The sequence below is a fragment of the Agelaius phoeniceus genome, chromosome 1 (assembly GCF_051311805.1).
Source record: "Agelaius phoeniceus isolate bAgePho1 chromosome 1, bAgePho1.hap1, whole genome shotgun sequence".
NCBI classification, from domain to species: Eukaryota; Metazoa; Chordata; class Aves; order Passeriformes; family Icteridae; genus Agelaius; species Agelaius phoeniceus.
Window position 1 is genome coordinate 92855799 of NC_135265.1, and position 26969 is coordinate 92882767.

Sequence of the window (26969 nt, forward strand, 5' to 3'; positions counted from 1 at the left end):
GCACGCAGCTTCCCTGAGCCTCAGCGATTGTGAGGTGCCAAGCCAGGGGAGGCCCTGGTGAGAGCTGCATCCCGGCGGCCACAGCACGCTCCCGACACATCCCTTGGCGGCACGGCAGCGCCCTGGGGTCTGGGCAAGGCCGTGGTGAGAGCTGCATCCCGCGGCCACAGCTCCCGGCACATCCCTGGCTGGCACGGCAGCGCCCTGGGATCTGGGCAAGGCGTGAGGAGACAGCCTCATCGCGAGCCGAGTGAGGAGCTCCCCTTCTCCTCCGCCGGGATAGGCAGCTTCCACACGGATCTGAAGGCACCGCGTGAAGCGCAGCTTATCCATTTTCATTACAGAATCTGTTAGGTTGGAAAAGACCTCTGAGGTCATGGAGTCCACGCCAGGCTGACCCAACACCGCCGTGTCAAGCAGACCATTGGCACGGAGCCACATCCAGTCATGTCCTGAACACCTCCAGGGACGGTGACTCCATCACCTCCCTTTGGCAGCCCATTCCAACACTTAACAACTCATCCCGTGAAGAAATCACTCCGTGTGCTTCCTTTTTTTTCCCAGACGACACTCACTGCAGTAGGCGGCCCCTCCAACCCAAAGCTTTAACACCTCACAGGAGTCGTGAATTTTTTTTTTATTGGCTTTTTTATTTGTTTGTTTTTTCCAAAACGATTTCGGCGACTTTGAACCAGGCCCCAGCAGCATACACTCTGTCCCTCAACAGAAATACTGTTTAAAAACTGTTAAAAAAAAAAAAAAAGTAAAGAAAAGGAAGGGGAGGGTGAGGAGGCGGGGCCAACGGCAGCGCGGTGCGCATGCGCGGCCGGGCGTGCGCCGGCGCACCGGGGGCTGTCAGCGCCTTCCCGAGCAGGGGCGGCCGCGGCCCCGGTGAGTGCCGGCCGCGCGTCCCGCCCTGCCCGCCCGGTCCCCGCCGCTGCCGGCCGGTGAGCGCCGCCGCGCCGGCCCTTGCCGGGCTGTCGCGGGTTGTAGGGACCCCGGTCTCGCAGTGGGAAGCCGAGGCGGGGGGGGCGGGCTGGGCCGGGGCGATCCGGGGAGCCCCTCGGGGTGGCGAGGCCGAAGGGGGTGCTGAGGCTTCGTCCTGTCCCGGGGCCGCGGCGGAGGGCGAAGGAGCTGGGCGTGCCCGCGGGCAGGTCTCCGGCCTTTGCCCGGCACGGACGGGCACCTGCGTCGGTGCGAATGATTCGAGCTGAGCCACTGCTGCCAGGGAGGAGCCGGGCGGGTCCGGGGCTGCCGCTGCTGCTTCCCCCAGCTCTGTTCGGAGGGCTCGCTGCTTTCCTCTGCAGGAGAAGGGGCCTCCTCTGCAGGGGCACAGCGGCCTCCCCCTGAGAGCCTGCCGCCCCCGCTGGCTCGCCTCTGCAGCGTGAGTCCCCAGGATGAGGGTGCGATTGCAGCTGGAGCCTTCCTGAGTCGTTTCGGGACGTAGTTTTGTTCACTTCTGCCTCTGTTTTGCGCTGAAGATGTATGTAGTTTTGATTCACATCTTCTGTATGAAATTGACGTGGCGTCCTAAAGTTTGCTGTTCCTTTTGGGTGGTTCTACAAGAGGCTGTCTGCCTGGACGTGTTAGTTACAGTGTGCTGGCTTCTGATTCTGCTGACGAGGTCTCCTTGATGTGCCTGGGTAGTGGCAGTGTGAGTTAAAGATGTTGTAACTCTGCGGGATGTATTCAGAGTTTTTAATAAGGGCAGTAATTCAGGATAAATCTCTCTGCTGCGTAGAGATTCTGTAGTAAATTCATATTTTAAAGTATCATTTCTTTTAATTTTAGGTATAGCCCTTATAGCTTGGGGGTGGATTGAGCCAAGTGAAACTGGATTATTCATTCCAAAGCACAAGTGATGGAAATAGATCTTGCATGTTTAGATGAAGAGTAAGAAATCAAACATGGTTTGAGTTAACCAGGCCAGTGGTAAAGGAGGACAGGAGTTTACACTGTAGACATAACTCTGGAATAAGTTCATAATTATGCATGTAATTCTTGAAGGTACGAGAGATACAGAACTTGAGACATAGACTTAGCTCTTACAGAGCTCACAGGCAAACCTTGAGTGTTCTTTAGCCATGATAAGCTATAAAATTAGGAATTCTGCTAATGCTTTACAGAGTCTGGCTGGGAGTAAACTTTCTTTATAATAGTCTGTGTTTTGGGTTTGTGGCAAAAAGAGTGCTGCTCACACCCCAGTGTTTGGCTATGGCTGAAGGGGGCTTGTACAGTGTGAAAGCTTTCTCTTTTGCCTAATCTGCCCTCCACTCCCCTCAAGCAGGCTGGGGGTGGGCAGAGATTGAGAGGGCACAGTGGGGACATCTGACCCAAACTGGCCAAAGGGAAATTCCCTAGTGTATATCATACTTAGCAATAAAATATGGGGGTTTTGTTTCCAGAGTAGTGATTATTCAGAGACTGGCTGGAGCGTTAGTTTGCCTGTGAGGAGTAGTGAGCAATTTGCTTTGCTTTGGTTGTTGTTTCTTAGGGTTTTTTGGTGCCCCCACCCAATGTTTCCTTAATTTATCAATTTCACTTGTCTCATAAGTTTTCTTGCTTTTGCTCTTTCAGCAAAAAGAAAGAGCACTTTCTTTTTGCAGTGCACTCTGCACAGTTCTTTAGATCACTGTTCTGCTGAGATTAAGTGATGTGCTGGATTTATGATTGCAGAGTGCTCTGAAAATAGATACCTAATTTCAATATACGAGCGAGTATAAGCTCTAGCTGTGGCAGCAGAACCTGAAATGTTCTGTTTGGTTGCAAGGCTAAAGACATAAAATGTTGGAAATAATTTGGAAGCAACGAGGAGCTCCAGATAGATTCCTCAGAGGTCTGTGGCCACCATGATATTGCATCTTCGGTGATGGGATCCTCCCTATTTTCTGTCAGTAGCTAACGAAGTTTGAGAGAACAGGTCTGCCTTGATGGACAGCAGATGTTGCCTCTTCCCCATACTGGTTTGCCTGCATGTCTTGGCTTCACTAGAAGTTCTGCTGGAGACGGAGGTGAAATACTTGAATAATTTTTCCCTCTACCCCTGATGGACTGGACTGATACCGTGAGAAGAACTGAAAACAAGAGTAGGAAATCAAAAAATTATCCATCAGAAGCCTAAATGGAGGTGTTCTATAGTTAAGTTTCTGTGTTTGGAGCTTCCACTGCCTATGTTTCCCCTCAGTTTTGGTAGCAGAATTGACCTATTGCTGCAGGAGGCCTGTGGTTCTCAAGTCCACCCAATTGTAGTTCAGAATGAGTTAAGACTTTTGCTTGAACTTTCTACAAGATTCCATTATGCTTGTCTTAGTACCCTTTGAATAGGCCAACCTACCCTTGGATTAAATAGAATTTCTTCTTTTAATGAAGAATTAGTTGTCTTGTGGCGGTGGGCTTTTTTGGAAGTATTTTGTTTTGGTTTTTTTAAAATTCAAACTTAGACCAAGGTAAATGCAAAAATAGCAACGAGAAACATTTCAGGGGAACTAATGAGACTGAGTTAAGTGCCTTTAAATGCAGTTCTTGTAGAATTCCAGTTGCTTCTCTTTAGAATGTGGTTTAATGATGCTTCTGTCAAGTTTCCTTGCTTTTATTGCTGAAGTTAATTCTCCAGTTGTTAGCTTTGAAATGTCACATAGCCATCGAATGAAAAAAGGTGGGCTTTTAAAAAGTGTTTTATTTCTTTTCAGTCCTGTTAAGTAATGAAGGCATTCTGAGGTCCTCATCAACCATGGAGGAAACGGATAGGGAAGCAGTTGCAACAGCTGTTCAGAGAGTTGCAGGAATGCTCCAGCGTCCTGATCAGCTGGATAAAGTGGAACAGTATCGCAGAAGAGAAGCTCGTAAGAAGGCTTCAGTAGAAGCTCGACTCAAGGTACAAAGTTGGATAAACTTGAGTGTCTGTGGTGTATCATGAGTGTATTTTCTTTCCTTTTTTTTTCTTCTGGTTTTTTTTTGGGGTTTTTTTTAATCTACATTTCAGCCAGATGGATAGTTTTAAGCCAGGGACTTCAGTTTTTACTTGTGTCCAAATCAGAAAATCTGTGTTGTGAAAGTAATGCAGACTAACATTATACATCTTACTAATATTTTATTCAAGCATTTCAAGTATTCTTAGGTCCTGTACCTTCTGCAGTTTATTCATGGACAGCTACCCTGCTGTGTAGTCTGTCAGGCAATAAACCTTTATCTTAGTGACTGAATTCTGAACTTGTAACAAAAAATTGATGATTGCATCTGAAAAAGGATCAGTCAGTTACCCCTCTGACTTTTACATGGGTTTAGGGAAGTTAGATAAAATACATCACATTTTTGTCTCTTGTGGAAGTGACCCCATGATTTTGCTCCTCCTTTGCATGTGTACATGTGAGTGGTTGCACATTTGCACACATGGACTTAGCTTGAAATAGGAGTATGGTCATGCTGCGTTTCTTGTCTATATCTTGCTGAGTTTTGTGTTTTCTTCCTTCACTGGTATTTGCCAATAGTCATTTCAGACCACTGTATTAAGCAGGTGGAGTTGAGTCTTAGAAAAGTGTTTTGGGAAACATTTTCTCAGGTCAAAGTGGCTGGTGTACACTGTATCTAACCTTATATTCCACTTAGTTTATCTTATAGGTATTTAATGGCTCTTCCTTTGTGGAGTCTGGATGAAGCAGAAGAAAACCAGTTTTCTTGCACAGTGAAAAAAAATTGATATTTATATGTAATGTGCTATTTATATATAGCCAATTACGTGTTGATTTTTGTAGCACAGAAACAGAAATTCTGGTGACTTGGACTGGGCTTTTCAGATTTAAGTCATATACAGTCTATTAATAATAGATCAGCTGTTTAGTTACTGTGATCTATTTATAATATATGAGCACAGTCATTTGCCTGGCTGCGTCCATGGACAGTCGTGACTAAACTTTGTAAGTCCTGTAAATGCCTAAATCCACTTTATAGCTATTTTTCCTATTTTTTGCCTTAAGTTAGTTCAATCATCCATAGGTGGTTGGAAATACCTGTTCCAAAAAGAAGTTCAATACCCCTTAATCCTCTCAGGATGCATTCCTGACAAAGGTGCTGGTTAGTGATGCAATGGACAGCAGTGCTGATTTTCCCATGAGAATTACTCTAATGGTTGGGAGCACAGAGAGGATGTAGGAAATACTCTTGCTGTGGATTTAAACTGTATCTATGTGTGGTGTGGAAGATGGGGAGACAGACATTGGGATTATCAGAGGAGTTGCTGACTTCTCAGACTGAATTGATTACTGCTTCATCTGAGTGAATCAATACATGGGAAATCTTTCAGCGTGAACATGTTAGGTGCTTCTTCCTTCCTGCTGCCATCTTTGTCATCATTTTCTTCAGGTGAATCTAAACATCCTCTCCAAATCCTCTCCCATATATTTAATTATGTCCCATTTCTTATATCCCTCACTGCATTTCTTCCCATGTAGCATAAATTCTTAGAGGAAAATCTTCTTTAAAACATATCAAACTCATCAGTTTTGTGTATGAGACTGATGGCACTCAGTGAAGCAGTGTTTTTGGGGTTTGGTAGCAGAACTCTGAAAGAATACATGGAAGAGCACCAGGTAGCATTGTAGACTGGTGCTTTTGGGTTCTGTAATCCAGAAGGTAGAGGAGCTGATTGAAATCTCTTTCAGAGCCTGTAAAATTTATAATTGTTGGCAGCCATTTTTGTTTGTGCTCTTACTCAATCTGTGGAAGAACTTCTCTGTGAAGAAACTCTGTATAAATACACATATCCTAGGGAAGTTTCTAGGTTGTGGATGTTCCAGAATATAAACATGCATGAGTCCTCTCCCTTTTGATTCTTAGCTGCTGTGTAATTGTGGATTTGAGCCATAGGGAGACCAGGAAGCCAGGATTCATGTTGAAAGCTGTCAGTTGAAAAAGCATGAAAAAAGAAGTTTTGACCCCTTTTCCCAGGATGGCTTAGTTTTGGTTTTGTTTCTTTAATACAGTGATGATCAGTCCAATTGAAGATGAATATGCACTCTAGAAAGCAAAGTCTAGGCTGGGACATGCTTTGTTCCCTGCCCCATCACCCCATCCCCTGGCCCCAGCTTTGTTTTTGAAGACAAACTGAGCATGGATGGATGGATATCTGTTTTTAGAGTTTTCGATGTCTGTTTATGTCAGACTGTGATCCCTGACTGTTTCAGTTCAACCTTATCAAGTTTCTGCAAAGGATAAATAGGCAAAAATTTGAATATATAATACTTAGAAGATCTGCCTCAGAAAAAATTATCAAAGCAGAAGTACTGAACATTTAATGATCATGTGATTTTAAAATACTTTATGGTCAGCTGCAGAAGGTTGTGTTTGAGTATCCCAATTATCTCAGTTCCTGTAGAGGAAAAATGTGTTAATGCAGCAGTTCTATAGATAGAAACAGTATAAAAATGCCTTACTACTGCTTAATTGTGCTGAGTCTGCCAGGGAAATACATTTTTATCAATAAAATCAGCATGTCATAATTTGAAAGTGCATAAATAATCTTAGTTTAAAAACCACTACATTTTTCTGGCACTTTCTCAGTACATTTAAAACACAGTAAATGTTGTTTGCAGTTACCAGGATTTCCTCTTTGGCTTCTAGTGTCTGACAACAAGTTCCAAAACTATCCAAGCTTTTGGGCCTTAAAAGTCTGGCAAAAAATGTGTTTTGAGCTTAGGAAGACAATTAATGCCTCATTTTCTTTACTGATTGCCTCAAGTTCCCGAGTTATGCAGCTGAGTTTTCACTGATAGCTTGCTTGTCTTTTGAAGCCTGTTATTTCTAGTTGCATTTTCCACTCCTCCGATTTCACCTTCATCACATCTTTTTAAAACTATGTATCTAAAAAATGTGCCGTGGATGTGATCTGATTTCTTTTACTCAGATATGTGCTATAATGCATTTTCTGTAAAGTGTCTGGACACCTGAATGATATTCAGGCCTGACAGCCTCTTTGAAGAGTCATTATTTCAAGTGTCACTTGTCACAAGACATCCATATCAATAACCTGCCTTTATGCCAGAATAATCTAGTAGTTAAATTGTTGGTCTGGTCATTGATGTTTCACAGCATGAAAATTATATTCAGTTTGGGGTTTTGTTGTTTGTTTTGACTGAATTGCTTTAGGGGTTTCTTTTGCCTCCAGGAGCTTTTGGAGTTTTTTTAAGAACATTTCAGAATTAAATTTGGGCTTTTTTAGAACATTTTTTGTTGTGAGTAAGAATTTGTAATTGCATTAGTAAAATGCTTTTGAGAATCCGTACATACCAAACATTCTGATGAAACATCAACTTTCTTTGATATCCCCCTTTGAAATTAATTTATGAAGGAAATGCAGAGAGGTCTCATTCCTTTGATCCTGGTTTAATATAGAGTACAAGGTTTACAATCCATCTCCCTAAACTCCTATGTTAGTTTGTGGGTGGACTAATTGAATCTAGGTCCTTCAAAACTGCATACAGCTTCAGAACTTCAAAAAAATGGTATGTGGGCACACACAATGTTGTGCACACACAAGCTTGCACACTTCTAGTCAGTTATGATATTTGCTTTTCCTTTTTTTCTGCTGAAAATGTTAGATACTGAAATGAAAATTAAATCTTGAGAAATGTTGAAAATATGAAACTCATGAAGAATAATATGGGCTCTTTCTTTGTCTTTTTATATTTAAGGCAGCAATACAGTCACAGTTAGATGGAGTACGAACAGGTTTAAGCCAACTGCACAATGCACTGAATGATGTGAAGGACATTCAGCAGTCTTTGATAGATGTCAATAAGGACTGGAGACAGAGCATCAACACTATAGAAAACCTCAAGGATGTTAAGGATGCTGTAGTGCAACACAGCCAACTGGCAGCTGCTGTAGAAAATCTCAAGAATATATTTTCAGGTAATCTACTTTTCTTTATATAATCCATCACATACTGGAAACATTTCAATATGGTGCTAACAGCTTTAAGGTTGTCAAGTAATGTTGAGAGCTTTAAATTTCACTGGAAATGAAGAGTTAAGGAAGAATGACCTACACATCACATAGAGGGAAGTAGCTGGTAAACATTTAATATAGATGAAGACTAAGTTGTGCTGTAGGAACTTCTAGTCTGGCCATCACACACAACTCACAAAGAAATTTCTTGCAAGCAGTCAGTAGCTGGGATAGCATGTTTGGTATAAAAGACTGAAATATGGAAGGAATAAATACAGAAAGAATATTTGTAAAGTTCTGGTATATTGCTACCTGAGCTGGACACCTACAGTGAGCCTGTTGGGTACAAATAGTATGAAATTATTTTAGGAGGCAAAACCATTTTGTACCATTGTACATTTGTGAGGGTTTGAAAAATGAAATAAGATTAATGTAATAAAATGGATACTGTAAAGATAAAGAAAATGTGATTACCTGTTGTGTCACTTTGTGTAGCTGTGATGGAATGCACATTGAGTCATGGTGAATTCCTTGCCACAACTTCTCTACTTCTAAATAATTTTAAGTATCATACCCCTGTAAGAGGGACTAAACCTATCAGACTAATTTGATTTTATTTAAACAGAATTTTCTCTCCTTATATCTTCTGATACTAATACACAAAGTGTACCTATAAAACAAAATTGCTTCCCAGCCATACCAGGTTGATTAATTTACTGTCTGTGTGTACCTAACATCTACAGTATCAGATACAGTGTGCAACTTAAAGAGAAGTGTTTACATGCAATGTCCAGCAATTAAAAACAAGGAACAGCAGAATTATGCATGTTCCAATGTGGAGCTGTTTTGGGGGTGTTGTTTTGTTTTACACAGATGAACGCAACTGAGACAATAAACCTTTTGAGGCTTTCTGAGAGGTTTTTAGTATGAAGCATCTCCCCCTGGAGCTGTTAAACAGTATAGTTGTTTTGCTCAGAGATGATCAAATGTTTTATAAACAAAGTGGTTTTTATCATGATTGAAAAGACATTTACACACAATCATTAGAAGTTTTTGTGAGCTGCCAGTTTTATCACTAGCTGCCTTCTTTGCAGAAGACAAAATTTTCTGATGAGATTTTTCAGTTCTTCCCCCACAGGATCCTAATCTTATGTAGGATTCCTCAAATACTGAAAAATAATAAGGGCAAAAGATCTTCTAAATATTTTAGCAGCATAGGTAATTATCCCTAGCCTTCATTTGTGCCTTAAGCAGGCAAAAACTGTTCAAGAAGGAGGTAAAACTTGGCATTTGTTGGGTTTATGCAGCCTCAGGTTCAATGAAGTGAGTGACTTTTAGTCAGGCAAGTTAAAAGTCTTTTATGTAATGCATAAGAAGGCCAGCACTGCAGTTTGTTACATAGACTTTCCAGGATTCATTTATTTATTTTTTGGCATCAAGAGAGAAAGAGAAAATTGTGTTGGCACTGTGATCTTTGTTTAGACACTGATCAAAAATGGATACGTAACATTTACTAACAATTTTTGAATATTTCAAAATTATTTCCTTCAAAATATCTGATAATAATCTCTACAGCCATTCTCCAGCTTTTTTCCTAGTACTTTTCTTGTCTTGTATTAATTGTTTGTATTTTGATAGCAGTGTTGTACTGTATATGATTTTTCTTTGTCTTTGCCTGCCTTTCAGTTCCAGAGATAGTCAGGGAGACCCACGACCTGATTGAGCGAGGGGAACTTCTGCAGGCTCACCGGAAACTGATGGATTTGGAGTGTTCTCGTGATGACCTGATGTATGAGCAGTACCGCATGGACAGCAAAAACACACATGACATGAACCTCATCCACACATACTTTGGGGATATGCAGAAACTGTCTGAGGAATTGGCAAAGCAGCTTTGGATGGTGGTTCAAAGATCTCTTGTTACAGTGCGTCGAGATCCAACCTTGCTTGTCTCTGTGGTGAGGATAATTGAGAGGGAGGAGAAAATTGACAGGCGCATGTTAGACAGGAAAAAACAGACTGGATTCATACCTCCCGGCAGACCAAAGAAGTGGAAAGAAAAGATGTTCAATATTTTGGAAAGAACTGTGAGCACACGGATTGAAGGCACTCAGGCAGACACCAGAGAATCCGACAAAATGTGGCTTGTGCGGCATCTCGAAATCATCCGTAAATACGTCCTTGATGACCTGCTCGTGGCCAAGACCCTGCTGGATCAATGCTTTCCTCCACATTATGACATTTTCAACAGGTTGCTAAACATGTACCATCAAGCTTTGGCCACCCGAATGCAAGAACTTGCTACAGAGGATCTGGAAGCAAATGAGATCGTTAGCCTTCTAAGCTGGGTTTTGAATACATACACTAGGTAAGGCCCCCTTATCTTTTCTGTTAGCATTAGGAAGGGGAATGCAAAGAGGAGACATGCAAAACACAGTTTGTGCCAGTATTTGCATGTCTATTAACATACAATAAGATAAAACAGAAAAAGGATAATATCAAACTATCAAGTTCTTTACTATTCATTACACATTTTACTTCTTGGAAATTGCTCCTTAAAACTAGTTTGTGGTTTATAGTTTTGAGTTGCTTAAAATTTTAATGCAGTTAAAGACCTGCAGGAAGCTACGGTCGCCTCGCATTTGTGTACCAGTTTGGTGAAATATTGGTAGGAACAGGAGACTGAGAGCTCGTGTATGGAACAAAATGTTTGTTGTGGCCACAGCCCCGGAAGATCTGTATGATTATTAACTTTCTATTGTTCTGTTCTACAGGGGGTGGGACTGCTTCAGTTGCCTCATTACTGTTAAATGGAAAGAATGTGGTAACTTCCTTTAGGTTTTCTCTCAAAACTGTGTGATGATTTGTTTATTTTGAAGAATTTCTGCTTACAAGTTGTTTTCTATTATAATCTTATGCTTATTTTATTTAACTTGTGTAGGGTTTGTTGCTTTTCTTTTTCATTTTCCAGGTAGAAACAGCTCAAATGGTAACTCTTTCGTTTTTGCTGGCATGTAGTTACTAGAGCAACTGATTTGTTTGGGAAAAAGTGCTGCTAGCCTTTCTGTGGCTCATGACTGTAATCCTGTTCTGAATAGCTGGCACTGACCCAGGCTCTGTGCTGTGTGTATTTTTGATGTCTTCAATTGTTCAGTATCAATAATGCAACAAATTTAAACACTTGGTGGGTTTAGAGCATAGTGCCATAAAGCACATAGGCAGGAGACAATACTGTTCTGGGGAATTCTCATAACCAGCTTTCAGGTTTGTGTTCAGTACTCTGTGCTTTACTCTCTACACTACAAAGTCCTCCTACAAAGGTTTTTCTTCCCTGCAAGGAAGAATCAGGAGCACCCACTTGTGCATACTTAGATACCCATGCAGGGTATGAGAGAGATGCAGCCACTAATAAGCAGCTGAGTTAATTGGCCTTTTCTTCTTTTGAAGACCAGAGGAATAACTCTACATTAATGAAAATCAGAGATGCGAGTCCTTCTCATGCAGAGCCTTGGCAGAAATCCTGCTCTCAGGCTCTTTATTTGTGTCCTGGGGCTTATGTGCCAGTAAGGCAATTCTTGGTCTTAAAACTGCCCTTCTACCTTTCCCCAGAAATCAGAGTAGATTGTTATTGAGATAGACAATTCAGAACTAAAGCTCCAAATCTGTGTGTTCCAGCATTGGAAGGGCAAAGGGAGGGAGCAAAGCCAGTGTTACTTCTATTTACAAAGCAAACAAATCTTGCTAAAGCCAGTCATGTGGCTCATAGCACCTGGTGGCTGAGTCTTGTGAAGAAAGGGAAATGGTGAGAGGAGTAGACACACTACAGGATATCTGAGAATGCTCTTCTCCCTGCATATCTACATAACAAGTGGGATGGAAATTAGAGGAAGTACTTTGAAGGAAAAAATTAAGGCTTTGACTTTCTCTCTTCTCTAAAAAAAAAAAGCCCAAGAGGGCAGTACAGGAATTATATTCCTGCATGTTACAATAAAAGGTTATAAATAGGATGATAATTACTGCAAAAGTAATTTCCCAGTGAAGTTGTGGATGCCCCATCCTGGAAGTCTTAAGGCCATCTGGTCTAGGGGTGGCATGCCTGCTCATGGCAGGCAGGTTGGAACTAGATGGTCTTTAAGGTCCAACCCAAACCATTTTCTATGATTGTATGAGAATTAGCCATTGTGTATTGGGAGTGCACAGTGGGAGAAGAAATCAGCTCAGGTTTCTGAGCTGAGTGGGAAAATTAGGTTCTCAACAGGGATATTTTCAGAGCTTATCAAATCACAGTTCCTGGACATCTTTTAACAATACAATAAACAATTCTCCATAGGGGTGTGTTTATAATAAACTGGGAAGGAGAATGGTATAATGAGAACTCTGAATAATAGAGGAAAAATACAAATTTGTATTGTATTTGCATATTGAAGCTGCAGTCAAAACCAAATGAGAGAGTACTGACTGAAAAGAAGCATTGAGGGTTTTTTTTCCATATGATGAATTCATGCATGAAATTTTTTTCAGCATTTGCAACATAGGAGTTACAAAAGAATCATGGAGGTTTCTTTATCAGAGCATGTCTGCATGGAAGCTGTTTTTAGAAGTATATTCAACTTACAGCTCAGAAATAAAGTAATGCTACACATGGAATAATAGCCTTTAATACTTGAGGGGGAGTTTTTTGTGCTAGATGGGTTTCTCTTCCACGTTTAAGCCAATAAGAGTTTTGGAAACACTCTTATTATTAAATCTATGCTGTCTTGGGACCAGGACTCCAGTCTGTGTTTGAGGAAATTATAAGTCTTGTAAGATGCTGATGTTCATATTCATAGCATCATTTTATGAGATACAGATCAAGTGTTAACAAAACTGCTGTGAGATCACCAGGATTGCTACAGACAGTGTCAGCAATGTTCTCTTTAAGGAACAGAAGGAATGCTACTATACAAATAGCTGGATGCTGTCTCTGGAGCCAGTATCTCTTTTCACCAAATAGAGCAGGATTGGTGGCAGAATAGAAGCTTTCTAAAATGCTACTTTCCAAGTTACAATCAAGTTGAAATTTCAAATGTAATTGTATTAACTTCTTGTTGAAGGTAAATAACTTCCCAACTTAGAAGTCTTGTGCCACTTGGAAGAGGGTTGTCTGTCACTTCTTTTCCCCTGGGCACTTGGTTGTGACAAACAGGAAAGTGAAATTGTGTATAGGAAGAATCTTTATGTTGTGGGCTAAAGCTTGTAGAAGCTTCTGGTCGTTGTTTTGGGGTTTCAGGTGATGTGCTTTGAGGAAAGGTTTATGTCTCTGTGGCCTTGTGAACAGGGATAATGATGTATAATGAGGCTAGCAGTATTTTCTAAAATGGCACAGTGCCATAAACAGCTTCTCACGTTTCCTCTGAATCAACCTAGAGCAGGTCCTGCTATTATGTGTGTTCTTTCTGTAAACTACAACAGAATGGAATTCAGTTTTCTGAATAGATTGAGCCACTTAAAATAATTTCAAGCTCTTTTCTTACCCGCCAAGAAGATGCTGTTAGTGTAGGATGTTCAGTCACAGTAGCTTTTATGGTTTCAAATACAAGAATTTTGGTATTTTAAGTTGGTAGCTGTAGTGGTTTTTTGCAGTGCTTTGGGATTTATTTTTTCCAGGAAATGGAAGCAACACTGTGCTGACTCCCTGCATGTACCCAGAGAACAACTTCAATTTGCAGAACTATACAAACTGGACACTTGCTTTGGAATTTAAGTTGCCATTTGTTTTTATAGCAGCCTCTGCAAATACAGAATTTGTGGTTTGCTTCTGAAAAGCACATTATAAATGGAATGTGAAACAATTTATGTTATTATGATTGAATATATTTCCATCAGCTGTTAATAAAGCACTCTCTGAAGAGTGTGGGTTTGACTTATTGATTTGTTTGAGCATGAAATATTAAGAGTTCTTGCTATGCTGTGCTTTGGCATAGCTTTGGGGATTTTTTGATTACACAAGCCAGTCATTTTATGATCTTATATAGATGCAAAATATCACTGTAAAGTATTAATTTTGTATAATCCTTGTCAAAATATTTTGCTTTAGTTTCTTTTAAATCCTCTAAAATCAAGAACTTTTCTTTGCAAGCAGCTGTTCTTATACACTACCCATGAAGTGCACCTTTGATTTGTCTTGAAAGATGCTTCTTCCTCTTAGATTAGCTATATTCTTTACCAAGACAGGAAGCATAGGTAGCTTTTCTTTTAATATATTTTAATTTTTACATGGATGTGATACAAGTACCAAAACAGAAGCTCTTTTGAGAATCTGAAGTCAGTAAGTCATACTTGTCACTGATCTTTACTGTTCTAAAATTCAAAATGTATAAATTGTCTGTCATCACCTCTGAAATTTAAAAGATACATAAAAGTGTCCCCTACAAAGAGTCCACAGGCTGAAGCAGTTGGCTTTTATTTCCTTTCAAGTAATCATTACTTCTTGTACATTAAAGTAAGGAATGCCTGGAAAAGTTGTATATTTACATGTCTGTAATACTTTTTATTATATCCTGGGCTGTAGCTTTTACAGTCTATTCTTTCATTCATATAATTTTATTTACATTTCTTGTAAATGCACTGATTGTTGCATTTGCTATTAGAAACTTTTTGAAATGTGTAGGTATTGGAAAATTGCCCTTTACAGTTAACATGGAGAAGAAGTTGCATAGTTTTTTAGTTTTTAACTTTTAATCTAATTTTTCTTTATTAATCTGGGTTTTTTTGTTTGTTTGTTTGTTTTTCTTTTTTCATTCAGTGCAGAGATGATGGGAAATTCGGAACTGTCTCCTGAAGTGGATGTAAATTCTCTAGATGCTCTGATTTCACAAAATGTGGTAGACCAGCTTCTCAGCAAGTATATGTCAACACTCACTGTGAGTAATAACAGTGCAAAGGCACATTTAGATGAGTTTATATCTTCATTAGTACCTCAGTGCTGCTCCTCCATCAGAGAAAACTGTGACAAATGTGAATCTAACACTATCACTTTTATGAAAATGCTCATATCCTATGTGTAAGTTTTTTATAAAGCCATAATCAGATGCTTTTATATATGTAAATCATAACATTTCAATGAGTAGTTATGCTTTACAGACTATTAATAATAATTTATTAGAAAGGAAGGAATTCCAGTCTTCATATGCCTAAATCCATAGCACTTAAAAAGACACTGTAGGCTGTTTGGTCTCTGTGGTAGCTACATCAACATTTGATATAGATGTGATCTTTCAAGGTAATCAGGATGTTCATGTTTGCCAGTTTGATTCTTTTAACAGCCTTTTTCCTTTCATGCCTGTTAACAGCATGAACATAATTTCCTTTTGTGGATGGCATTTCAAGTGTATCTTAAATATAAAGGTACTGCTTCTTTGTTATCCTAAGAGTCACTAGAAACTGGTGAATTTCATGGCAAAGCAGGCATTATGTGATTGTCAGATCCACTAATTGCCTCCAAGAGTGGCTGTTTGGGTAGTTGGAACTTTGGACTTGCTATTCTTAAATTATCCAGTGAATTCCTACTTCTCCTAAGTTTAGGAGCTCTGCCAAGCAGAGGAGGGAAATTTTTGTGCTTCTTTGGATGTGTCAGCTACTAAAACATGTCCAGCAACAGCAACTACTTGGACTTTATACTCTTCACAATAATATGAACCAACCTTGTAATGATTCAAGGAGGTTGTCAGTAGAGGCTCTGCTTCCCATTAACTTTATTAGGACTTTTATGCAAGTTTATTTTTCTGCACTTACCTTTGGGACAAAAAGCCCATTGGTTTGTTTTCTCAAGCTACTTTTGCCTTGACTCAAAAAATGCCTTTGAATTAATTTTGTCCTCACTGAGCATGAAAAAATACACCTCTATTGTTTTTTTTGAATTGTTTTTCCTTACCTACTGAAAAATATTATGTATAGAATGTTGTTTTATTTTATTTATAGAATGTAAATAAAACCAAGTTTCCACTCTGTTAAGCAGAGTGGCTTTCTTTTTGCTGGTTTTGATTTTTGGCTGTATCTTTCTTTTAAGGCGGAAAATACTGAAGGTGCCTATTTGTTTCACTTCTACCTTATTTCTTTTGATGTTGTTTAAAAGTGGTTTTAAACAAAATGTAACTAGTTCCAAAAAATGTAACTAGTTAATGAAAAATAAAATGCTAATAGATTTTAACAGATTTCCAGCATATTATTTTTCCAATCACCCTAGCTTGAAAAAAGGTCCTTGTAAATGCTGATCTTAAGGTGAAAAAAGTTCCCTGGACTGCTGGCTTAAAAGATTGTCATGCAAGTCGTATTTCATTAGAGCAATTCCATGCTTATGAGGAAGAAAGGTAGTGCATTGTTTCACACAATTGAAGAGGGTACTATGTGGACTCTTATGACCTTTCTGTTTGTGCCTACTGGTAATGTGTAATTTTGCATGGTAGGGCACAGTACTATACCTGTAACATGTTGGAAAGAGGTATGAACATTTATATTACTACAGGGTTCAAGCAAATGTGAACAAAGCAGAAAAGAGGCAGAAATCATCAACAAGTAAAACAGAATTCAAAGAATCCAATTATATATTTAGCAAACATGCTGGTCTTTACTGTTGTGAATAGGTCTGTGATATGTGTTGTGCAGAAAACTGGCTTAGTCTCCTCCTAAACCCAGTTGTCCTTAATGTCTGTGTGCTGTACAATGTGCTGGGCAGATGGGAGGAGAGCCAGCCATTGTATCCGTCACTGTGTTCTGCAGCACTCGTGTTCCAAGAAACACAACCCATTTAATCTAATCCTGGGGTTTTGTACCCAGCAGTAATGAGCACCAGTTTCCTAAAACCTGGATGTAAAAGGAAGTACAGGCAGATGTGTGCAATTTTTCCTACATTAAGTATTACTCTTATTTTTTCAGCTGGGGAAAAATTCAGTTTGAAACCTAAAGACTGAGCCTTAATAAATTCTTCCAAAATTAGAAAATATGTTGATTCTGACAAATTGACCTACCCTTTGTGTTAGGAGCACTCCCCTTCCAAAATGTGCTGAAGCTTCAAACGCTGCTTGTGTTCCAGTAGTAACCTTTGTCTTTGTCAATGCAAATTTTAATTTGTTACCTGTATCCTGTAGGAATGGCAAGAGTGGTCAGCATTATCTGTTACTATGCCACTCTTCATTATGGAAATTACTGCTATTCTAGATATTGTAGCAGAGGGTTTTGTTGTGTTAAATTAAATATTTTCTTTCCCTTGTTTGCTTTATTAAATGAAGTCTAACATCATTGGCTGGCTGCGAAAAGCACTGGAGACAGATAAAAAAGACTGGATAAAAGAAACTGAACCAGAAGCAGATCAAGATGGATACTATCAGACTACACTCCCAGCTATTGTTTTTCAGGTATAAGACAACTTGTTTATTCTAGAAAATCTACAGAAGCAGTACATGTATTTGGAGGAATGGAGGGGAAGCCAAACTTTCTAGAATACTATTGTTTCTGTGTATTTTGAAGTATAGTGGGGTTTTTTCCTCCTGTAGAGCTTTTCATTGAAGGGGTTGTTTGTTTCTTTGAAGGTTTTTATTTACCTTTTTTACTTCAATGCTTAAAGACATAGTTCTTTTTTATGTGTAGATTAGAAACATATTTTTAGTTGATATTTGTATTTAGTGAGCTGTTTTTACTTAGGTCTCTTGATGTGAAGCTGTAGTATAAGCCCACCAGATGACATGTAACTTATTAGGACGGTTTTTGTTAATACACTGCTGAGTTAGGCTTTTTGTTTACATGGTGCTGAGGTAGTTAGGCATATATTTGTTACTATAAATTATTCATTATATACAAGCGCCTTAATAATAGAAGAAAAAGTTCCACTGAAGGTTGAAACTGTTGCTGTTTTAAACACTACTTTGGTTAACATGAGTGCCTGTCCAAATTAAAACCAGAAAAGATAAGGTGGTTTCTAAAATCCTTTAAAAAAAAAAAAGCCATAAAAGTACCCAAACCTGCACCACCCTGTTCCCGGTAGTGGAAAGATTTGAAAGTGATCTTTATCAACCAGTAAAATGTCAGCTTATTATGCTCACTTTCTAATTTTTCTTTATAAATATTGTGTTAGGTACTTTCAATGAAAGCTAGATTATCTCTTCTTCCTGCATTTATTTTCTGCTGTATTTTTCTCCCACCTTATGCCAGGATTTTTGCTACATTCTTTCAATTTGTATTAGTGCCAAGGTTTACTTCATCTAATGGTTTTCAGAAAATGTGTGATGTCAAAGAACTGGTGGCTGATTATTGGCTCTTGTGTCGTGCTGAGAAGGACTGCAGTGCTTAGATGCATGTAGCAGTGAAATTTTCGAAATCTTCTTAGCATAGAAACAGCTCATGTTTCCTCTTGGCTTTGTGTCCTTCCTTTCTAACCTCTCAAACATAGTTGCCAGTAAGTCACCTAGATCTTGTACCTGCTTGTGTTTCTAAAGTTTAGAGGCTCCTTTACTTCACTGTTGTGAGCTCACTGCTTTCACATATGGGAGAAACAAAGGAATTTGAGTTGTACTGTTATTCACTACTAACTGCAGGAGCTGAGCCTAGAACTTTGATACACTGTCAAGCCAAAGCACCAGTGAAATAAAGAGATTAAGTACGGTTTTGCGAATTAGAAATGCAGCTGTTTTCAGTATCAGGAGAACACTGCAGCATGCATTAATAGTTGCCAGTAATACATTAATTACACTTGTGAAAATAGTGGCTTTTGGTTTGGTCAGTGGGCTTATCTGGGGAAAAAAAACAACAGAAAGCATCTCTAGAGCTGGTGCTAGTGAGAGTCTTCAAGACTCCAAGATAGGAGTTCTGTCTTTGTTTTACCACTGATAAACGCTTCTCTTTATAATTAAACTATTTTTGTCTTAGATGTTTGAGCAGAATCTTCAGGTGGCTGCTCAGATAAATGAAGATTTGAAAACAAAGGTACTCATTCTATGTCTTCAGCAAATGAATTCATTTCTAACCAGGTAACATAATGTTTAAAATACAAATGCTTTATCCTACCTCAGTCTCTCTTTGTTCCTACAGTTCCAATACTTGTTTTTTGTCTGGATGTTTCTTTATTGCTTTGTCTTTCTCCTATCGCATTCATGCCAACCAGGCTTTTCTTCTCTTTCCTTTCCTTCCTTTCTTCCCTTCCCCAGAAGGGAGGGAATTTCACTGCAGAAGTTCTTCTGTGCTGGTGAGTGGCACTTTCAGTTCCTGTCTGCAAATGGCTCTTAGTTTTTTGAGTCAGTTCTGCTTTGTTATATATCTCAAATTTATACCTCTTTCTCTAAAGGAAGAGAGAAAACACCTCCTTGGCTGGATTCTGCCCAGAACAGAAGGACTAAACATCACACGAGCAAGACACTCTTTATAAAATACTTCTAAATACCTGCAGACCCTTATGAAGCATTTGGTCCTATGAGTGTATTTGAGTTCTTACAGATTTGTGTCTGTTTAATGCCATTCCTTGTATGTGTTACAGGTACAAAGATGAAGCACAATTGTATAAAGAAGATCATCTTAAAAATCGTCAGTATCCTCAGTGCTATGTTCAGTACATGATTGCAGTCATCAACAACTGTCAAACCTTCAAGTAAGTCTGCATGTTCTTGCAGTACTGTGAGAAGAACAGCTATTGATATTTCAGTTGTAATGCTACCTCTTCCCAGAACCTTCTCTTCTGTATGCAAAGCGAGTTCAGTTAACCAGTAGTTAACTGAATAAACTTAATAGTAAACTAATCAGTAGTTTAGCTGACTGAACAACAAGTTTAAAGGTAGTGGCAACAAGTTTAAAGGTAGTGCTGTTTTGAGAGGCAGATATTGTGATTGCTTTTGCCTTTGGCAAGCCAAGCCATTACCTCTCACCAGTGAAAAACCACGTGTTATCCCAAGAATTTTGTTGCCACAGAAACATTTATCTTCAGCTTTCAGATTTTTAAAAGGTAATTTCAGTTAGTTTGTCTGGGTCCTGTCATCTTTTCTCACCTTCAATGCCACCTGTGATCAAGGTGGACTGAACTGGAGAAAAGTAAAGGCAGACCTTCTGTGAAGAGTATCAGAAGGTGGCTCATGTTTCAGTGATGAGCAATCCAACTTCCTGTTCATCTGTATCTGCTGCCACTTGCAGGTCTACTCAGCAATTTGCTACCAACACACATGTAGTCTACACTGACCACTCCAAAATCATGCTGGAGAATAAATAAAGGCTTCCAAAGCAAGTAGCAGGCATTGTTTCCCCTTGCAAAAATAACTGTCCTGTGTCTTCTTCCATGTATGTACTCCAAAAATTTAATATTAGTGTGATTGTGCATCAGTGGGTTAAGAAAACCCTTTTTTTTCCCATCACAGAGAATCTATCATCAGTCTGAAAAGAAAATACTTGAAAAGTGACATGGAAGACCCCTTGTCAATCAGTCATGCAAACATGGATGCAACTTTAGACATCATTGCTAAAGAAGGCTGCTCTAGCCTGCTAGATGAAGTCTTCATGGATTTGGAGGTTAGAACTTGTCTCCTCAAAAACCCAGAAGTATTTTTTATAAAGGAAAAAATAATTCAAAATGAAGTAGTTATGGAGCCTTTTGATTGCTAAAGATATAAAATATGTGGTTTTTATAGATGGGCTAGCAAAGGGTCAGTAAACATTAGTATTGTTCTTCACTGGTATAGTTTGCATGTAGGAGACTGGAAGGTTGCTTAATTAGGTTTCATGGGATGACTGAAGTCAGGTGCTTTGTATGTAATTAATATTTTCTAGCAGATGTACTTATTCCTATGTTGTTGAGTTGTAAGAATTATTTAGGGAACTGCTGCTGATATTAAGTTGTCATTGCAGGTACAGTTCACCTGTAATTAATATATTTAATTGATTCTAACCATAAGCCCTTTCTGTCTGATAGATTTCCATGTTTAGGAATTCTAGCTTTTTCTGTATAGAATCCCTCAGGGAAAAAATTACTACTTTCAAGAAATTGGGAGTATGGGGAGGGAAACAGGGTAATTAGAGAAACAGCAGGAAATGGTGAAGAGAGATGCTCTGGGACTTGATAGACTTGTAATAAAATTTTGAACTAATATAAATACCTTGAGTGGCTCACATGAGGAAGGAATTGGCAGAAGCATAGTTTAGAAATTGACAACACTTAAAATTGTCCCCCATTTTTTAGTAACTGCACTGATCTGATGAAACTGTCAAAAACCTGATCTGATCTCTTCTTTGTCACCTTCTCAGCCCCATCTGAATGAGCTGATGACGAAGAAGTGGCTGATGGGGTCTAATGCAGTGGGGACTATCTGTGTTACTGTAGAGGATTATTTCAATGACTTTGCAAGAATTAAAAAGCCTTACAAAAAGGTAGGTGCAAAATACTCAGTGATACTTTGCTAATGTACTCTGAGCATCATGTTGATTTGGAATTTCTGAACACCACATGGAATTCAGAACTGAAATGCAGAAATTGGAATTGATTCATTACTGGAAAGGAAAAAATGTTCGTCGTCATACTACAGAAGTCTGAATCTACTTTGTTTTTTTGTTCACAGGCATATAACACTGTCAAAGACAGATCTAAGTTGTATTATTTAGTTCAGGAAACTTCTTAGCATCTTACTAGGTATTTTTACCAGTTTGTACTTTTCTACCTCTCCTCAGAAGTTCGTACTCAGATAAAATTCGCTCTTCTGAAACTAGTTTTCCTGGTCTGAAATTATTTTTTTTTATAAATGCACATCAAATAATTCCTAGTTTTAATATATACAATGAAGCATAGTGAATTCGGTGCCATAAGGGTTTACAAATGCACAGTTCATGTTTAAAGTGCTCTTACAACAGTAAATGTGCTAGGTTAGGATTTTTTTCCCCCTCTCATCTGTCAAAGGATATCTGAATTTCTCTATCGATGGAAACAAGTACAATAATGTGGAAGATTAAAGACAGGCTCATGTAATAAGACAGTGTTAAATGATTGTCTAACACTTAGGAACCCAGCAGAAGCTAGCAAGATCAGTATTTAGGTGAGGTCTTTGAAGCTCTTAGAAGGGCTTAAAAGATAGTCTCCAAATCATACACTTATTCTTTCTTACCTTAATTCTCAAAGTAATAATTTAACTGCTCAGAGTTTCTCTGATGACCTTTTAACCTTCAGTATTTGTAGATCCTAGAGGCCTTATTATGTAAGTATATGTATTTCCAGTCCAGAAAAAGTGCACAAAACTATTTAGGTCAGTCTCAGAATTAGTCTATATCTATGGAACAGCTTTCTTTTCCAGATTTAGTTTGTTACTGTGAGGTACAAGTGCTTGGCATGAGTTTTGAGGTGTTAATACCAATCTCTGCAATCACATATGTTTCATCATGTAGCATTTATTGCCACCTTGTGGGGAAGAAGGTTACAAGCAGATTCTTTGGCATTCAACATACCTATTTTTCCACTGTCTCCCAGCAGAAAAAAAAATCTCCCATAAAAGATGCCATATGTTCTAGCACAGGCTGGACCACACTTTTGTTTCCCTGATTTGTCATGGGATTTTTTCAGGTTTTAAAATATTCTCGAATAACCCTGTTTTGAAAGTACACTTTTTAAAAGCCACATGAACAGAGCACCACAAAGAAGACTGTAGCCCAATGGGAAAAAGGGAAGGACACAGTTCTGTAACAGAGGAAATCTGGATCTAAGGCATTCTGCTTTGCTGTTTTCCTTGTGTGTAACTTAAATGCTCTACCATACCACTGTTGGCTCTTGTGGAGTGTTCTCAGTTGTAGTGGAGCTGTTCCTCAGTTCCTCTCCAGCAGGATGGGCCATACATTTCAGCCCCCCCACAGTCTGTTCTGTGAAGTTCATTTTCCTTTGTGTAACTGGCATCAATTCAGCAATGCAAGAGAAGCCATCCCTGAGCAACCACCTAACTCTGGTATTTCTGCAGACGCTTGAGAGCAGAACTTGAAATTGCATTTTCTGCGTTCTGGATGAGGGTTGTGACTTCCAGTACTTTGCAATCTGTTGTTTTCTCTCTTTTTTCTTTTTCCTTCCTTTTTCTCTCTTTTCTGAAACCTTTTATTCAAATTTTGACTGAAGAACGTTTCAATAACAACTTGAAACTAAAGTTTGATCGTACTACTAATAAAACATGATTAAAAGTTTGTGACTACCTGTTATGCCAGCTTTTTCTTAATCATAAGTAACTTTGCCACCAGGCTTAAGGGGAAGAAAAAACACCTGAGGACTCATGGGATTTAAGGACTCTGCTTACATTCCTGTTGAAAAATAAGCATGTGAAGGTTTTGGGGTTTTAGTTTTGTTCTTTATTTCCAGACCTCAGCATTACTCTTGCACCAATACCAAATGCTTCATCCAGGTACCAGTAAATATTCCCCATAAAAAGACAAGTGCAGAACCGCAAATCAGTTAAGGAAGATCTGCGAACATGATTGTTCTTTGGTGCTTCTCAAAAAACTCAGATATATTATCAAAGTTATCTTGGGTTTGTTAGTCCTTGGCTCATCATTAGGGAAGGAGAGATTTTCATTTCTGTTAGCACTGTGAGAATCTAAAACCACTCAATCTATATTAGCAAAAAATTTATACTGGCGTTTAAGTGCAAATGCACAGTTCAAAGCCTAAAAATAATGGCTACATCTGCAGGTATCACTGGCATAACCCACCACCTTTTCCATTTCTTTCAGACAATGACTCTGGAGGCCCATCGGCGAGTGGTTGTGGAATACATCAGAGCCATCATGCTGAAACGTATATCTTTCAAGAATGCAGAAGAGAGAAAAGAGGGTGCAGAAAGAATGATCAAAGAAGCAGAACAGTTCAGATTTTTGTTTAAGAAGCTTGCAGCTGTAAGTATTTGCTTTGGGTAGTGCTGTTAACCTGGTAATTTACAATAACCACACTTATTTATTGTTTGGGGGAAATGGCTAGAGTTAAATCTCCATCTCTCCAAAATGTTGAGTTACTTGGGAATATCAAAGATACCAGCTGAGGGCACAGATGGAGATTCTGAACACACAGACCAGCTGCTAAAATTCCTGAGCACCAGTTTCTACTGCTTTGTGTTTATACAGCTCTCTGCAGCTGAATATTTGAATGGCCTCTGAGAGATAGGTACCCTGAATTCACAGTAGTAAGTCAAAGAAAAAAGCAGTTTTAAAAAAAAATAAAAATCTGTCTTTGCTTTTTCCTGGCCAGAAGAAGGGCTGATCTGGCATCAAACAGAAGCCATTACTTATTACCTAAGGAGCATGCAGTGTGTTCATTTGGATCAATAAGATGAGTATGTTGACCCCATTTAAAGTCCAGTAGAAATAGAAAAGATGGGCTAAAAAAGGTATTTGAAAATCAATGTACAAGACAGGCCTAAAAGTTTTAACTGCATAAGGAACAGGGATCTTAGAAAGCTCCTAGGGCCAACAGATGACAAAATGCAAAAAGAATGCACAGAAGGATAAAGCCTGAAAAACTGGAGTAGTTGATGGAAGAGGTTGTGGAATAAAGGAAATAAACCACACCTGATTGGCAAAACGAGATGACCTTGAATTAAGAATACTAAAATAGTCCAGAGTTTAAATAGATACAGTTCAATCAATCAATTCCTGAAAGCTGCTTTGGTGGCCAGATGACTCGAAGGAATCCAACAGAGGGCCAGTTTTGAAGAAATGTTTCAGAAGAGGTCTGGCTTTCATGTCAGTTATTCCTAATGTTTATGCTCATAATTACCCAAAGTTGAAGACTAGAATGTATCACCATGTGGATAAATACAACCAATTGTTTGTAAGACACTACTTTTTTCACTGACATTCTCAGAGTAGGTCTCTGAATGAAGAACAGAGAGAGAAAAGGATTATGGTGACAATTCAGAAATGTTTGGGTTTTTTAATGCCTGAAAATTCAGCTTTTGGGGAGATTCAAGGGCACTGTCAGACAAAATATTAATTAAAGGATTATTTGTAGATTTGAAGAGTATTGCTATTGTTTTGGGACATTTTTAATAGTTTTTGTTTACTTTTGCAGGGCTCTGGAGAGGACACTGAAGGACTCTGTGACATCATTGAAGCCATTGCAGAGGTTATCAAGCTGACTGATCCTTCACTGCTCTATCTGGAAGTTTCAACTTTAGTCAGTAAATACCCAGATATCAGGTAATTTTCTTTGCCCTCAGATTTGATATATAGATAGATAACAACATAATTTCCTTGGGGTTTGGGCAAATTTTGAAATTTAAAACAGTGTGTAAATGTGTTCATATTTTCCATATTTTAGACTGTAACCACTTTCTTGTGGAAAGTAATGTTCACGTACAATGTATGTGAGCTGGACTAGAAGTTACACTACTTAAGTAGTGCAGAGGGATACTAAAAATACTTCACCTCTGTGTACTGGGAGGATGAAATAGGTTTTAGATTCCTAAAAGCAGCCAAATGGTGCTTTATATTGAGCAGAAAAAACCATTTCTGAGTGAGTGGAGATCTGATTAAGAATAAAAAAGTACCTGAAACTGAGTGAAAGGATTGCCAATTAAGTGCTGGTTTTGACAAAATCTTTCTTGTGCAAAGCCTCCTAATGCCAGTTTTACCCTTTTCCTTTGGCAGGGATGACCACATTGCAGCTTTGCTGACAGTGAGAGGCGATGCCAGCAGAGATATGAAGCAGACTATAATTGAAACTTTGGATCAAGGTCCAAGCCAACCCAATCCAAACTATGTGCCAATTTTTAAAGAAATTACAGTTCCTACTCTCACTGTGCCAAAACTTCTGAAGTAATTGACAACTCTGTGTTTGTGTGTCATTACTGCTCTGGGATCAACGGGTTTGAAATATTTGTGGGCAAATTTGGCAACGCTATTTTGAGTGAAGTTCAATATACATTGATACTTGCTAGGCATATTTCTTTCTGAAGACTTGGACATGAGGAAATGCAAGATACCTGAAAGAAGGATTAAAGGTCATGTTTGAAGAACAAAGCTTTTAATGGCATGGTTTGTTTTTTTTTTTACTGACCTGTTTGTCACAGCTGGTTTTGCTGTCAGCAAACACATTTTCCTTGTGGAACATGTTTGCACAGTGCACTGCAATGCTATATAAAGATGTTTATACCAAAACTTGCAGAGCTGTATTAGTGCTGGATATACTAACATACATCACTTACAATGCCTAAGCAGACTCCTTTAGAACTGTATTTGTATGGCACTGCATTCAGTGTTAATGTCAATCCACTTTCACATTATATTTTGTGTATGTACTTACTTTGGTGTAAAATAGTTTATTGCAGAAAACTTAATTATGAAATCAGTTTCCTGACTTAAAGGACTGATTGAAATTGCTACAGTGCAATTTGATTATAGGTTGAATAAATAAATAAATAAAGACATAAGGTACAATTTTTTTTCACTGATTCACTAAAAACAGCACATAAAGCACACCAGTTCAATAAAATGTTAAACCATTCCTATGTTCAGCTATGATTCTTTGCATCCTTGTAGATTTACAGAGCATGTAAATCTCTTTTGTTGTTTTAAGTGTGAATAAAAATTGGATTTAATAGTTTTCTGGAAACACAAGCTACTGGGTTTTATTTCCACAGTATTTTCAAATTAATCTAATTATAAAATAGTACCAGGCAATTGTGGATTCAAAATTCCTTGATGAAGGACACATTTAAGGCATTATCTTAGTAATAAAGATCTGTCAGAGGTAAGCACAGGGAAAACACGTACCAGAGCTGTCAGAGGTAAGCACAGGGAAAACACGTACCTACATTGTTTTAATTCAGCATTCGGGAGTTTGTCTACTTAACACCTTTGGCCACGCAGGCCTTGTGCCATTCCAGCCCTGTCCCCAGCTCCTCTGTACCCCAGAAGAGCTATGCCCAGGTCAGCAGTTTGGATATAGGATAGATCTGAGACTGTGACTTTCTGCAGTGACAGGGACAGTGTCCCCAGAGATGGTTCACTAGAGCATCATCTTGGTATCGCTGTGCTCGAGGGATTTCAGTGCAGGAGCT

General features: G+C 38.9%; 1 protein-coding gene across 3 annotated transcripts; it reads left to right on the top strand.

Annotated features, from left to right (window-relative positions):
- Positions 1–797: 797 nt before the first annotated feature.
- Positions 798–26512, top strand: EXOC3 (exocyst complex component 3). Of its 3 annotated transcripts, XM_077183267.1 has the most exons (14): positions 821–947; positions 1308–1483; positions 3690–3874; positions 7686–7905; positions 9628–10309; positions 14726–14843; positions 17208–17333; positions 18841–18941; positions 19445–19555; positions 20313–20463; positions 21196–21318; positions 23647–23808; positions 24980–25107; positions 25558–26512. In XM_077183267.1, exons 3-14 carry the CDS (start codon positions 3731–3733, stop codon positions 25727–25729), a joined length of 2238 nt encoding a protein of 745 aa, XP_077039382.1. In that variant the 5' UTR covers positions 821–947; positions 1308–1483; positions 3690–3730; the 3' UTR covers positions 25730–26512. The 3 variants fall into 3 exon arrangements, with proteins under 3 accessions (XP_054485925.2, XP_054485961.2, XP_077039382.1); XM_054629950.2 differs by lacking the exon at positions 1308–1483 and having other exon boundaries at positions 798–947; XM_054629986.2 differs by lacking the exon at positions 1308–1483 and having other exon boundaries at positions 798–891.
- The last annotated feature ends 457 nt before the right edge of the window (positions 26513–26969 follow it).

Bases quoted from the DNA above. Each gene is read 5' to 3' on its own strand.
- EXOC3 (XM_054629986.2), top strand. From the start codon at position 819: ATGCGCGGCCGGGCGTGCGCCGGCGCACCGGGGGCTGTCAGCGCCTTC. The intron at 892-3,689 runs GTGAGTGCCGGC...ATTTCTTTTCAG, and splicing joins CAGGGGCGGCCGCGGCCCCG to TCCTGTTAAGTAATGAAGGC. The intron at 14,844-17,207 runs GTGAGTAATAAC...TATTAAATGAAG, and splicing joins AGTATATGTCAACACTCACT to TCTAACATCATTGGCTGGCT.